Source organism: Ranitomeya variabilis, chromosome 8, assembly GCF_051348905.1.
Source record: "Ranitomeya variabilis isolate aRanVar5 chromosome 8, aRanVar5.hap1, whole genome shotgun sequence".
In the NCBI taxonomy this organism is placed as follows: Eukaryota; Metazoa; Chordata; class Amphibia; order Anura; family Dendrobatidae; genus Ranitomeya; species Ranitomeya variabilis.
In genome coordinates this window covers 176888519-176903588 of record NC_135239.1, presented here as the reverse complement: position 1 = coordinate 176903588, position 15070 = coordinate 176888519, and the positions used below count along the sequence as shown (strand labels likewise).

The 15070-nt window shown below is 47.7% G+C and overlaps 1 protein-coding gene across 1 annotated transcript; it reads left to right on the top strand.

Annotated features, from left to right (window-relative positions):
* Positions 1-4381: 4381 nt before the first annotated feature.
* MKRN2 (makorin ring finger protein 2) lies at positions 4382-14458 on the top strand. The gene is made up of 8 exons (XM_077276147.1): positions 4382-4573; positions 10251-10379; positions 10477-10649; positions 11030-11340; positions 11544-11758; positions 12009-12119; positions 13607-13751; positions 14196-14458. The coding sequence occupies exons 1-8, from the start codon at positions 4548-4550 to the stop codon at positions 14340-14342; spliced, it is 1257 nt and encodes a 418-aa protein (XP_077132262.1). The 5' UTR covers positions 4382-4547; the 3' UTR covers positions 14343-14458.
* Positions 14459-15070: the final 612 nt, after the last annotated feature.

Sequence of the window (15070 nt, the reverse complement as noted above, 5' to 3'; positions counted from 1 at the left end):
TGTCCTGGAGGATATACACCTCACAATAGTGTCCTGGAGGATATACACCTCACTCACAATAGTGACCTGGAGGATATACACCTCACTCACAATAGTGTCCTGGAGGATATACACCTCACAATAGTGTCCTGGAGGATATACACCTCACTCACAATAGTGTCCTGGAGGATATACACCTCACTCACAATAGTGTCCTGGAGGATATACACCTCACTCACAATAGTGTCCTGGAGGATATACACCTCACAATAGTGTCCTGGAGGATATACACCTCACTCACAATAGTGTCCTGGAGGATATACACCTCACTCACAATAGTGTCCTGGAGAATATACACCTCACAATAGTGTCCTGGAGGATATAACCTCACTCACAATAGTGTCCTGGAGGATATACACCTCACAATAGTGTCCTGGAGGATAACCATCTCACTCACAATCGTGTCCTGGAGGATATACACCTCACAATAGTGTCCTGGAGGATATACATCTCACTCACAATCGTGTCCTGGAGGATATACACCTCACAATAGTGTCCTGGAGGATATACATCTCACTCACAATCGTGTCCTGGAGGATATACACCTCACAATAGTGTCCTGGAGGATATACATCTCACTCACAATCGTGTCCTGGAGGATATACACCTCACAATAGTGTCCTGGAGGATATACATCTCACTCACAATCGTGTCCTGGAGGATATACACCTCACTCACAATAGTGTCCTGGAGGATATACACCTCACTCACAATAGTGTCCTGGAGGATATACACCTCACAATAGTGTCCTGGAGGATATACACCTCACTCACAATAGTGTCCTGGAGGATATACACCTCACAATAGTGTCCTGGAGGATAACCATCTCACTCACAATCGTGTCCTGGAGGATATACACCTCACAATAGTGTCCTGGAGGATATACATCTCACTCACAATCGTGTCCTGGAGGATATACACCTCACAATAGTGTCCTGGAGGATATACACCTCACTCACAATAGTGTCCTGGAGGATATACACCTCACTCACAATAGTGTCCTGGAGGATATACACCTCACAATAGTGTCCTGGAGGATATACACCTCACTCACAATAGTGTCCTGGAGGATATACACCTCACAATAGTGTCCTGGAGGATATACACCTCACTCACAATAGTGTCCTGGAGGATATACATCTCACAATAGTGTCCTGGAGGATAACCATCTCACTCACAATCGTGTCCTGGAGGATATACACCTCACAATAGTGTCCTGGAGGATATACATCTCACTCACAATCGTGTCCTGGAGGATATACACCTCACAATAGTGTCCTGGAGGATATACACCTCACTCACAATAGTGTCCTGGAGGATATACATCTCACTCACAATCGTGTCCTGGAGGATATACACCTCACAATAGTGTCCTGGAGGATATACACCTCACTCACAATAGTGTCCTGGAGGATATACACCTCACTCACAATAGTGTCCTGGAGGATATACACCTCACAATAGTGTCCTGGAGGATATACACCTCACTCACAATAGTGTCCTGGAGGATATACACCTCACAATAGTGTCCTGGAGGATATACACCTCACTCACAATAGTGTCCTGGAGGATATACACGCCACTCACAATAGTGTCCTGGAGGATATACACCTCACTCAATAGTGTCCTGGAGGATATACACCTCACTCACAATAGTGTCCTGGAGGATATACACCTCACAATAGTGTCCTGGAGGATAACCATCTCACTCACAATCGTGTCCTGGAGGATATACACCTCACAATAGTGTCCTGGAGGATATACATCTCACTCACAATCGTGTCCTGGAGGATATACACCTCACTCACAATAGTGTCCTGGAGTATATACACCTCACAATAGTGTCCTGGAGGATATACACCTCACAATAGTGTCCTGGAGGATATACATCTCACTCACAATAGTGTCCTGGAGGATATACACCTCACTCACAATAGTGTCCTGGAGGATATACACCTCACAATAGTGTCCTGGAGGATAACCATCTCACTCACAATCGTGTCCTGGAGGATATACACCTCACAATAGTGTCCTGGAGGATATACATCTCACTCACAATCGTGTCCTGGAGGATATACACCTCACTCACAATAGTGTCCTGGAGTATATACACCTCACAATAGTGTCCTGGAGGATATACACCTCACAATAGTGTCCTGGAGGATATACATCTCACTCACAATAGTGTCCTGGAGGATATACACCTCACTCACAATAGTGTCCTGGAGGATATACACGCCACTCTCAATAATGTCCTGGAGGATATACACCTCACTCACAATAGTGTCCTGGAGGATATACACGCCACTCTCAATAATGTCCTGGAGGATATACACCTCACTCACAATAGTGTCCTGGAGGATATACATCTCACTCACCATAGTGGACGGAACGGTGTCACACATTACACCACTGCTCCCATAGAAGTGGACGGAGCGGTGTGATGCATTGCATACATTAGACACTGCATATCTAATCCCATCCTGTGCGATATACGACACTGAGCCCTGTATCTAATGCCAGCGTGTTACACTCCATGTATCTAATTGCAGCACATGATATGCTTCATGTATCTAACACCAGCGCATGATACAGCGAGTTGCACCAACTACCAGAATCCGCTCTGCCGGCCGTCCTCGGTGACACTTTCCAGTGTTTCCACTTCTCAGTATCACTTTGAACTCACCAACAAAATGTGGTCCTAAACTTCACCCAGTATGGGCGGGGAGCGGTGACATCACACACGTGATCAGACCCCGCCCACATTTACTGCAGTCGTAATCTGAGCTAGTTGTACACTAGCAAAAAGAACTATAAACCCCAAAAAGCTATTGAAACACAGGAGGATACAGCTAAAGATAAAAAGGCAAATCTTTATTGAACAAAATTTTAAGACATAGTTAAAGAGCCTAAAAGCAGAGTGTCAGACATCGGCAAAGCCACGCAAAACCCCTCCAGATACAGCCAATAATAGACATTGTAAGTATACACTCAGAAAGAATTTCACATACAAAAAAATACAGCAATCAAATAATTGATCTCTAGAGGTATACATCAAGATAAAATGGATAGAAAGTGGAATGATGAACTCCTACAAGGAAATAAACAGATGGAAAAAAAAAACCATTTGAAATATAACAGAGATCTTTTCTGAAAAAAGAGTTGTGCATTAGTCACAGGACTATAGTCACTAGTTCTAAAGAAGGAGCAATACTGAGAACCAAATAAATGAACCGTCACCCCTCGGGGGAAGCTGAATGCGAAACGCGCGTCGGGGTGCCTCAGTGGCTGCCACACAGGTTTATTTACCTCCCTATTCCATTGGTTTAATCTTTTCTGCACGGCTCTTGTTTAGTCCAGCACAGGGTTATGTCCACTTTATATTATACTGGTCTCTAAATATTATGACTATAATCGGGAGATAATATACATGACCTTTCACCTGACTGTCCATTTACTTGGTCATCTAATGTCTATTATTTTCTGTATCTGGAGCCGTTTTGTGTGGCTTTGCCGATGTCGCACACTTTATGTTTAGATTCTGCTAATATGTCTCGACCTTTTGATTGATAAAGATTTGGCGTTTACCTTTGCCTGTATACCCCTGTGTTTCTGTAGGTTTTTGGTTAGAGCTATGGCCCTTATTTGTTGGCCCATTAGGTCACTATGTGCACTGGGTTTTCATTGCACATTTCAGCAGCTGCTCCCCCTAGTGTTTAAAAGTGGAACATATCAAAACTTTTTAAATTATTTTTCATATTTTAATCCATTAAAAACAAATGATATTTTGTTTTGTTTTTTTAATGAAAACATTATTATTTTAAATTTTTTTGTTATAAAATTATTTTTTATGGCACCTTCCCTGCAGCACTCCATGAGGTTTTTTTTTTATTATTTCAGCGCTGGAGTTTTGCTTCTGATCTAAAGTTCCTGCGGTTTCAATGAAAGAATAGAAAGCCGATGATTTAAGCGTTTTTTCATGCGGATTTCGGCACAAAATCTATAAACCATTACAAAAAGCTGAGTGTGAACACGCGCTAAGGCGAGAATTCACATACGGGGAATTTTACGCTGCGGTTTTAGGGCAAAGAGTAAGATTTGCATTAATATGTATAAAAAAAATCACAAACTGAATGTGTTGCAGCGAAATAAGTGGAAAAATACGCCACGCGTGACTCTCCACAGCGTTTCCGCGCTGCAGGGACTTGTATATCGCCGTGTATATAGATTTGTGCGGGGAGTCCGCTTTTCTCACTGTCAGGATGTGATGGGTTAATCCTAGGAGGGGGGAGGGACGCATTCATGTTTAGGGAAAAAATAAGTGACGGGATGCTCCGGAACTAAGGCGCTGCGGACATGTTTATCGCCGGAAGAGCTATTGAGCTGCACCGCTTCTTGACGTCATACCGGCGGCAGCTGGGGGGCGGGGCAAGGAGAAGAAGGGGAGGAGTCTGCAGGAGACCTCTGCGCGACAATAACACGCGTGTGGCCGTTGTCTGGACGGAGCCATGAGCACAAAACACGTGACGTGCAGGTGAGGGCGCCCGGTCCTGTGGGGTCTGCCCTGTGTACGGACTGGGGTGAGGGGGGCCCGGGACCGTGCTGCTAGTGGGCGGGACTGTGCGGAGTGTCAGGGGGTGGGTAGTACATGTGGAGGGGCTCTGCCTGGGGGGGAGGGTTCTCTACAGGGGAGGACAGTGTGGGGAGCGGGGAGATTTTCCTCCATCACCAGGAGGTCAGGGGCCTGACTATATACTGTCCGGTGTTACTGCGGGGCGATCAGCGGGGGCGACCAATGGGCCCCTCCCATAGGATCAGCGGGGGCGACTACTGGGACCCTCCCATAGGATCAGCGGGGCGACCACTGGGCCCCTCCCATAGGATCAGCGGGGCGACCAATGGGCCCCTCCCATAGGATCAGCGGGGCGACTACTGGGACCCTCCCATAGGATCAGCGGGGGCGACCACTGGGCCCCTCCCATAGGATCAGCGGGGCGACCACTGGGCCCCTCCCATAGGATCAGCGGGGCGACCAATGGGCCCCTCCCATAGGATCAGCGGGGCGACTACTGGGCCCCTCCCATAGGATCAGCGGGGGCGACCACTGGGCCCCTCCCATAGGATCAGCGGGGCGACTACTGGGCCCCTCCCATAGGATCAGCGGGGGCGACCACTGGGCCCCTCCCATAGGATCAGCGGGGCGACTACTGGGCCCCTCCCATAGGATCAGCGGGGCGACTACTGGGACCCTCCCATAGGATCAGCGGGGGCGACCACTGGGACCCTCCCATAGGATCAGCGGGGCGACCACTGGGCCCCTCCCATAGGATCAGCGGGGCGACCACTGGGCCCCTCCCATAGGATCAGCGGGGCGACCACTGGGCCCCTCCCATAGGATCAGCGGGGCGACTACTGGGACCCTCCCATAGGATCAGCGGGGCGACTACTGGGACCCTCCCATAGGATCAGCGGGGCGACCACTGGGACCCTCCCATAGGATCAGCGGGGCGACCACTGGGCCCCACCCATAGGATCAGTGGGGCGACCACTGGGCCCCTCCCATAGGATCAGCGGGGCGACCAGTGGGCCCCTCCCATAGGATCAGCGGGGCGACCACTGGGCCCCTGCCATACGATGAGCGGTGAGACCACTGGGACCCTGCCATCCTGAGAATAAGGGGTTCTCCAATGATCACTTGTTGATCGTGGGGGTGTGGACCACTGGGACCCCGTCCGATCCTGATAAATAAAGGGGTTCTCCAGTGATTGTTGATCGTGGGGTCTGTTGGCAAATGGATGGATGCAGTGGCCGATGAGCATGTGCTCTGCTGCTCCGTTCACACGAGGGTAACATGCCCACACTGCCGATCGGTGCAGGTCCCAGCAGTTGGACCCTTATCGATCAGTAAGTTATCACCGATCCTGCGGAAAGGTGACAATAACTCCAATGAGACCCTGTTTTCACACGACCAGGGGCCACTGTGTGAGAAGGGAATAGAGTTGCATAAGCCCACCCACCAGTCACAAGCATCTTGGAAAGATTTGCCTCTCTCTGTGCCTCGGCCTCAAATAATCTGGGCAAGAACCGTACCCGGCCCTACCGCCCCTCTACACTTCGTTTATCCAGATTTGTGCCCAATTCACATTCTTAGTTCGGGTTTATTTAGGCCACCTGGTGTTGGCCACATTTTATCATCTGTGTTATGGCTGCAGATCCTGGTCAGACAGCGGGTCTGTGATAATTGATCTTGTGAGTTCAGGTATTAGACCCTAATATTTGAACATTCCCAATCCGTACCTATACATGACCCATAACTGCACCATAATCCTGGACGGTACCTGGCCTACACCCTCATCACAAGACCGTACCTTCCCATGTTACAAGACTTTTTAGATGTATTTGAAGACTCAACTCGCCTTTTAAAATGTAACTGAACTTTTAGAAAACTTTCGTCATGTAATAATGACATATGAAGTTTTGGTGGGTACACTGGTGCCGAGACCACCACCCATGGCGAAGACAAAGGAGAGGGAGCCCTCAGCCGACCACATCGCTGAAGATGAACTCTGTACTTTCTATTGAGCCTGTCCGTGGTCTCGGAGAAGAGCAGCTTTCACCTCTTGGTTTTGGCCATTGTGGCCACCAGTCCTTATTGTTGGAGGAACGCAGAACTGTCAGGCTGTGTGCACAAAGTGCGTTTTTGATGCGTTTTCGCAGTGCTTTTTCCGCGCAGAAATGGGCCAAACCGCTATGGAATCCTTATGCAAGCTAATTCAGTGACAATCCTGAAGTCCTGTACACATGATTAGTAAATTTTCGTGCGTATTTGCAGCGTTTTTTTTCTGCAGCATGTCAATTCTTCTTGCGTTTCTGCAGCGTTTCCCCACCCATTGACTTCAATTCACTCAGTTAAATCCGCAGCAAAAACGCAGGTATAAAAATGTTTGCGGATTTGCTGAGTTTTTGTTTGCGTTTTACCAGCTTCCTATGGTGTTTCACACACTGTCATCTGTGTGACAGCGTGGGAAAGAAACACCGGCGCTGTGGTTCTTAGTGGCAGTAACGCTAGTGCCGGTAAGACCGTCTGTCAGAGCACTGCGGGTTCATGTCAGATGTCAGCGTGACTGTGACCCACGGTAACGCTACCGCTGGTAACTCTGTCGGTCAGGATCCCGCGGGTTCAAGATGTCAGCTGTGACGATAACCTGCTGTAAAAAGCTTACCGCAGGTCAGCATGAGTGGGCTGATGAGACTACTGCTCCCATCGGGCTACGTTTGCTGTCACTGATAACAGTGCCGCTGATGGGAGACGTAGTCTGGACAGCCTACACCTGTGCTCACAGTTAAAAAAAAATAAAATAAATAAAAGATAAAATAATTACATACATATTCAAATAAAAACCCATTATACTCGCCTAATACCAAATCCCCGATGCCCTCATCTCCTAGAAAAAATGTAAAATAATAAACCACTATATACTCTCCCGTGTACTGGGAGATGTGACCGCTCTACCCGGCCGCCAGCGATACACTGCGGGAGCGATTACCTCCTTCAGTGTATCAGTGACTGCTCTCGAAGTGATCAGGATCATCGTGGGACATTATGGATCATATCTGCAGAAAGGTGAGGAATATTGCAGTTTATTTTATTTTTGTTGCAGGAGAAATTGGCTTCGGTGGATTAGGCATTTGGTAAGTATGGTTTAATTAAGATTCATTAAAGGACTCGGTGTCATTATTTCAAATAAAGGACTTTATTCTGGGTGTCTCTGTTTTTTCTAATATCATTATGAGGTTACTAATGGATAGGTGGCGTATAGAAGCCACTCCATTACTAACTGTGGGCTTGATATCACCTGACAATACAAAAGTGACATCAACCCCACAAATATGAACCCCACAAATATGAACCCCACTTGCCACCGCTACAGGGCAAGTGGGAAGAGCGAGGCTAAGTAAAGACTAACACACACACATTGTCACCAGCCGAAGGAAAGATGAGGGCTGGAGGCAGATGTTAATATTCTGGGAAGGAGCCAATAGCCAAAGGTTCCCAGGTTATTAATATCAGCTTACAGCTGTCTGCCTAGCCTTTCCTGGTTAGATTTTATAGGGGAGCCCTATGTCAATTTTTTCTGGGGTGCCCTTGTAAACTAGCCAGTAAAGTGTAAGCAAACAGCTGTGAGCTGATATTAATAACCTGGGAACCTTTGGCTATTGGCTCCTTCCCAGACTATGAACATCTGCCTCCAGCCTTCATCTTTCCTTCGGCTAGTGACAATGTGTGTGTGTAAAGGTACCGTCACACTAAACGATATCGCTAGCGATCCGTGACGTTGCAGCATCCTGGATAGCGATATCGTTGTGTTTGACACGCAGCAGCGATCAGGATCCTGCTGTGATATCGCTGGTCGTTGATTAAAGTTCAGAACTTTATTTGGTCGTCAGATCGCCGTGTATCGTTGTTTGCCAGCAAAAGCAACGATACCAGCGATGTTTTACAATGGTAACCAGGGTAAATATCGGGTTACTAAGCGCAGGGCCGCGCTTAGTAACCCGATGTTTACCCTGGTTACCAGTGTAAAATGTAAAAAAACAAACACACATACTCACCTTCGCGTCCCCCGCCGTCCGCTTCCTGCACTGACTGAGCACCGGCCATAAAGTGAAAGCACAGCACAGCGGTGACGTCACCGCTCTGCTGTTAGGGCCGGCACTCAGTCAGTGCAGGAAGCGGACGCGGGGGGACGCGAAGGTGAGTATGTGTGTTTGTTTTTTTAACATTTTACACTGGTAACCGGGGTAAACATCGGGTTACTAAGCGCGGCCCTGCGCTTAGCAACCCGATGTTTACCCTGGTTACCCAGGGACCTCGGCATCGTTGGTCGCTGGAGAGCTGTCTGTGTGACAGCTCTACAGCGACGCTGCAGCGATCGGCATCGTCTGTATCGCTGCAGCGTCGCTTAATGTGAAGGTACCTTAAGTCTTATCCTAATTATGCAAATTGTCTCTTCAGAGAGGAAGAGAACTAGAACTCTAGTGCCACCTATTGGAGAGTTCTAGTTCTCTTCCTCTCTGAAGAGACAATTTGCATAATTAGCATATTTCCCAGAGGAGCATTGCGGCTTTAAGTCTCCTCATCTCGACATGCTTAGCATGTCAATCTCTGCAAGGAGAAAATATACTTCTTGGATATCAGTCTTATCGGCTTAGTAATGAGGGTTTCGGGCTGACACCTTTTCATTACTAATCCTAGAGCTAGGTGTCAATAACCTCTTCTGACACCAAGCCCTAATCCCATTACTCTGATGCCACACTGCGTGAGCACGAAAAAGGTGGTGTGGAACCAAGAAATTGCATCACAAAACTTTTTTTCTAAATATATTTAGCTCAAAAAGCCTTCATATCTGTGCAAAAATTCACCAAAACTGCGCTTTTTTTTTCTGCAGTGTTTATCTTGCCAAGGTATGCAGAAACGTTGCAGAAATTTCTGAAAGCAAATGCTCAACGTGCGCACATAGCCTCAGAGAGCCGCTTCTGCTTCGTTGTTTTAGTGATCACAGGGGGTTTCTACATCCGGACCCCACTAAGCAAAACTTGTCACATTTCAAAAGTTTTCTTCTTAAAACTGGAATATTAGCTAGAAATTAATCTGTTTTTTGTTTTCCACATTGATCCGTTCTGGACTGTTCTGTCTTTCCGCACTCGATGTTTAATTGCACCTTAATAAATAAGGTCCTAAGACCATCATACTCGGCTCCTGCGTCCTTACCTGAACCTCAAGATCTGTGCCCAACCCAAACCTGTGTCTCATGCCCGAACCACAGACAAGTCTCAACATTCGCACCAGGGCCATGCTTGCATCTGTAGAACCATCCCTGAACCCAGCCATCTGCCCTCGTTGGACATGCACGACCATTGTTGATGCTTCTTAGAGGGAATCTGACTGCAGATGCATGCTGCCGAGTTCCCTTTGATATTGTGCTGGAGAGTATTGTAGCCACATGTTGGGCGCAGAGCACGCTGCTAGTAAATTTAATGCGTGCTGCCTATAAAATATGGTCCAGGTTAAAAAAATAGTTGTGCCGTGATGGACGGTAATGTCTGATCATCTTTAGCCGAGTTTCTTTTCGACACATAATGTAGGACTTCAGATTTGACCCTTTTGTTTCTTCCATTGCTCCTGTAACATCTTCATTCTGTGTCCTCAGATACTTCATACATGGGGTGTGTCGAGAAGGAAACCGCTGTTTGTTCTCTCATGACTTGGCGAACAGTAAACCTTCTTCTATCTGCCGATTCTACCAAAAAGGCCAGTGCGCCTATGGGTCCCGCTGCAGGTACGGAGCTTACACATTGCTGATTACCATGACACATCGCATTAAGGCGCAAACTCTCGGGTCACAGCTCAGCATCATATATATGTTTGTTTTCCAGATATGATCATGTTAAGCCTACCAGCTCTCCTATGGTTTATTACCCTCAAGATGTCCCAGCAGCTTCGGTCGAGGCCCCTCCTGCATCGTCATTGCCAGTGGAAGCCCCTCCAGATGTCACCAAGACCACCCCGCACAAGCGAGAGAAGAAGGCTATCGTTCTCCGAGATCGTGGTATGTACAGTAGTTTAGCCTTCCATGTTTCTCTTCCCATCCATTTTTCTTTATGCATAACTTTTTATCCCCCCTAGGGGATGTGAACCTGCGCTCCTTAGGTCGGGCTTTTCAGGAGCAGTAAGATGGTGTCATCGTTGGCCTTAAGTAGACAATTGCATCACAGGGAACAGATGCCCAAAACATTTAGAATCATGTAAATTGTGCTGTCAGTGATTGACAGCAGCATCTAGATGGTTAAGCAGCAGCGATTGGAGCTCAGCTCAAGTTGCTGCTGTTACATTGCAGCATGTACTTGTGAAGCCGGCCTAACACAGTATCTCTTTTCCTTCAGCTGATGGGAGAAATAAAGTGTCTAATGTTATATCTTTTGTAATCAGATCTATGCGGACAGACGGAAGAGAAGAGCCGAGTCGATCCAATTTCCAATCCGCAGTCTTGCAGCGATGCACAAGGCGCCGATCTGGTCGTAAAGCCACATTCTTACCTGGAAGCCATCTGCACTGGATTAGAAGAAGTAGAAATGACAGCCCCCTATCTTGAAGCCCCCCACCAGCTTTGTCCCTATGCAGCCGCTGGGACATGTCACTTTGGAGAAACCTGTGTCTACATTCATGGAGACATGTGTGAGATTTGCAACCTACAAGTTCTTCATCCATATGACCAGGAACAGAGAAAATCCCACGAAAAGGTGCGGGAAAGTCGTAGTCATCAGTGTCAATAACCTGGATGTGCTGATTACACATTTTATATAAAAAAAAAATAGTATGTTAAGCTATACAAAAAGTTACATTTTATATCTCTATTACATTAGTGTTGAGCACTTTCCAGAGATCCCGTTAATGCATTATTTCTAGGACTGCGGATAATCGCCCGTATTTGCTTCCTTCCCAGTTGTGCATGGCGGCATTTGAACACGAGATGGAAAAGGCTTTTGCTTTCCAGGCCAGCCAAGACAAAGTGTGCAGTATCTGCATGGAGGTGGTGTATGAGAAGCCTTCCCCCTCGGAGCGTAGGTTCGGAATCCTGTCGAACTGCTGCCATACATATTGCCTCTCCTGCATCAGACAGTGGCGATGTGCCAAACAGTTTGAGAATCCGGTTATAAAGTAAGTGTGACCACGACGCGCTCCCAAAAAAGTGATCCAACAGCACACAGACATTAGATCAGCTGCACCGCCGCTCTATCACTGGACGTTAGAATGTTTTATAAGTCGCCCCACCGTAAAATGTGAAGGCTGAGACTCTCTAAATCTTAATTACCTTTATGCAATCAAATAATAATACACGTCTGATTTCATCACTTTTAACATAAACCCTGTGTCTATTCCTCTGTAATGTTCCTTGTTTCCTCATCAGGTCGTGCCCAGAATGTCGTGTTATTTCCGAGTTTGTGATTCCTAGCGTGTACTGGGTAGAAGATCAGAGCAAGAAGGATGAACTTATTGATGCTTTTAAGCAAGGCATGGGGTAAGTGTCTGTCTCCCATCTAATCTGAGAGAGGGCCTGGAGAGATGCTGCCGCAACCTGGGGTGGGTGCAGATGCCACAGTCTAGAGAGATGCTGCTACAGCTTGGGGTGGGTGCAGGTGCCTGGAGAGATGCTGCCGCAGCCTGGGGTGGGTGCCGGTGCTGCGGCCTGGAGAGATGCTGCCGCAGCCTGGGTTGGGTGCAGGTGCCACGGCCTGGAGAGATGCTGCTGCGGCCTGGGGTGGGTGCAGGTGCCACAGTCTAGAGAGATGCTGCCGCAACCTGGGGTGGGTGCAGATGCCACAGTCTAGAGAGATGCTGCTACAGCTTGGGGTGGGTGCAGGTGCCTGGAGAGATGCTGCCGCAGCCTGGGGTGGGTGCCGGTGCTGCGGCCTGGAGAGATGCTGCCGCAGCCTGGGTTGGGTGCAGGTGCCACGGCCTGGAGAGATGCTGCTGCGGCCTGTGGTGGGTGCAGGTGCCGTTGCCTGTGGTGGGTGCAGGTGCCGCGGCCTGGAGAGATGTTACCGTGGCCTGGAGAGATGTTACCGCGGCCTGGGGTGGGTGCAGGTGTCGGGGCCTGGGTTGGGTGCTGTGGCCTGGAGAGATGCTGCCGCAGCCTGGGTTGGTAGTCGCGGCCTGGAGAGATGCTGCCGCAGCCTGGGTTGGAAGTCGCGGCCTGGAAAGATGCTGCTGCAGTGTGGGTTGGGTGCCGGTGCCTGGAGAGATGCTGCCACAGCCTGGGTTGGAGGTTGTGGCCTGGAGAGATGCTGCCGCAGCCTGGGGTGGGTGCAGGTGTCGCGCCACCTGGGAATTGTTAAATAGAAGAGGACTTTTGCAGGTCCAGGATGCCGCGTTCTACTCTGTAGTCATGTATTAAAACGTAACTGCATAGTAGTGCATCTGCTTGAGATGATGTAGCTGCGGGAGGGATGGTGGGAGCTGGCTGTCAGACACAGCCAACTCTACATAGAGAAGGCAGAGAGGGTTTATTATCATCTCTGCCTTCCTGATTGCTGTATACACAGCGCTGAACAAGTTCCGTGTATACAGTGTAGGAAGCGGTGACATTGCTTTCTCCTCTGGACTCAGCGGTCGTGATCGCTGGATGTAGGGAGAAAGCAGGAGATGTTGGGTCCTAGGACACCCAGTCACCTGTGCTATGCAGCCAGGAGGCTGAAGGTCCCTTGTAATTTGGGCTAATTTACCAGCTCCAGTTACAGCAGAGAGCCAATTAAAATAATAAAAATGAAATATAATGACATAATGGGCATTTCAATGTGAGGAACAATTTGTGAAGGGGGAAAAAAAAACCTTCACCCATCTGACAACTAGTGCAGTCTCTTTCTCTGGGTTGTTTCCATGTTTGTACAATGCTTTATAAAGAGCCGTCGTATTGGCTGTGTGGCCATTGCCAGGTTGTACTGGTCAGAGAAGAATGTGGGGAAAATGTGTGTATTATTGTAAAATATTCCTATTTTTCTGTTTTAGTAAAAAGGCCTGCAAGTATTTTGATCAGGGACGCAGCACCTGCCCCTTTGGGGGTAAGTGCCTGTACCTGCATGCATACCCAGATGGAACCAGAGCAGACCCCGAGAAGCCAAGAAAACAGCTTGGATCAGAGGGCACAGTGAGGGTGCGTGTATATTTATGCAAAATCTCTTAATTTACTGTATCACTAAAACTCCGACTGTGATGACATTAAAGTCCTGTCACCCCCTGCACTTGAGATGGCTGTCGGCAGAATGATTATTCAGCCATCAGCTCTCCTGAATAGACTCGGGTACTCTCTGCTTGGCCGACAGTTCTCGTGTCCCCTATGTGAGCTGCGGTCAGACTCCTCTTCATGGAGAACAAAGGAATCTGCGGTTAGATCCCTTCTCCCAACAGATGACATTGGGCAATGAGTCGTGAAGTCTCCGTACATGTTAGTCTGGTGGTCGATCCTGTGTTCGGCCAACTTTGGTCTAATGTGTATTGGGGACCTTACCGGTCACTACTTCACAATAGATGGCGCATGACTATATGGCTGATAAACGTCGTATACGACCATATAATCCATTGTTCTATTTCGTTACAGTTCTTTAATGCAGTCAGGCTCTGGGACTTTATTGAAGATCGAGAAAATCGAAGCGTCCCCAGTACGGATGATGAAGTGTCTGAACTAGGAGACTTGTTCATGCATCTGTCAGGGGCCGACCAGCCAGACGCAGCTTCTTCTAGCTAAAACGTATATTTATTAGAAAGTAGAGCACAGAGACTGTGTGGGAGTAGTGTGATGGCAGAACCAAGTGTCCTTTTCACAAGAAAATAAAACTGAACCGCTCCATGATCTTGTCCTAATTCTGGGAGGCCCTCTCCTCCGCTCAGGCTCTTTTTTTTTTTTACCTAGTAAATAGAATGAATATTATGGCAATTGTTTAGCTTGGATACAGGTTTTATAGATACCTTTTATTGCACAAAAATCTGCCTGTGTTGCACTCATCTGAAATTGTCCTTTTTCCAAAATTAGGAGTGGAAAAGAAACACACAAAAAAAATTTATATATCTTCCGCGTTCAACTTACTCCTCTAGTTTGTGCTTACAAATACTGATGCAAAGTATGGACCGAAAGGCATCCATCTGCAAAAGCTTTAAAAGCATCTGGGCTATTGGTCCAGGGGGGTAGATATATTCTGACTTATCTGATGTCAGACTGTATGTGTCCAATTCTGTTGCCAGACGCTTGGTTGGGATTATTGTAGTTATATTAAATCTGTTTTAGAATTTGACTTATGAACCAATTGCTGGGACAACATGGAGATGCCAGCGCCCATTAATTAGAATAGGAGACCACCATTAATCACAATAACAACATGTTTGCATACCATAAGAAAAGTAGAGGCACAACCATTACAGTTGTGGCCAAAGGTATTGGCACCCCTGCAATTCTGTCAGATAATACTCAGTTTCTTC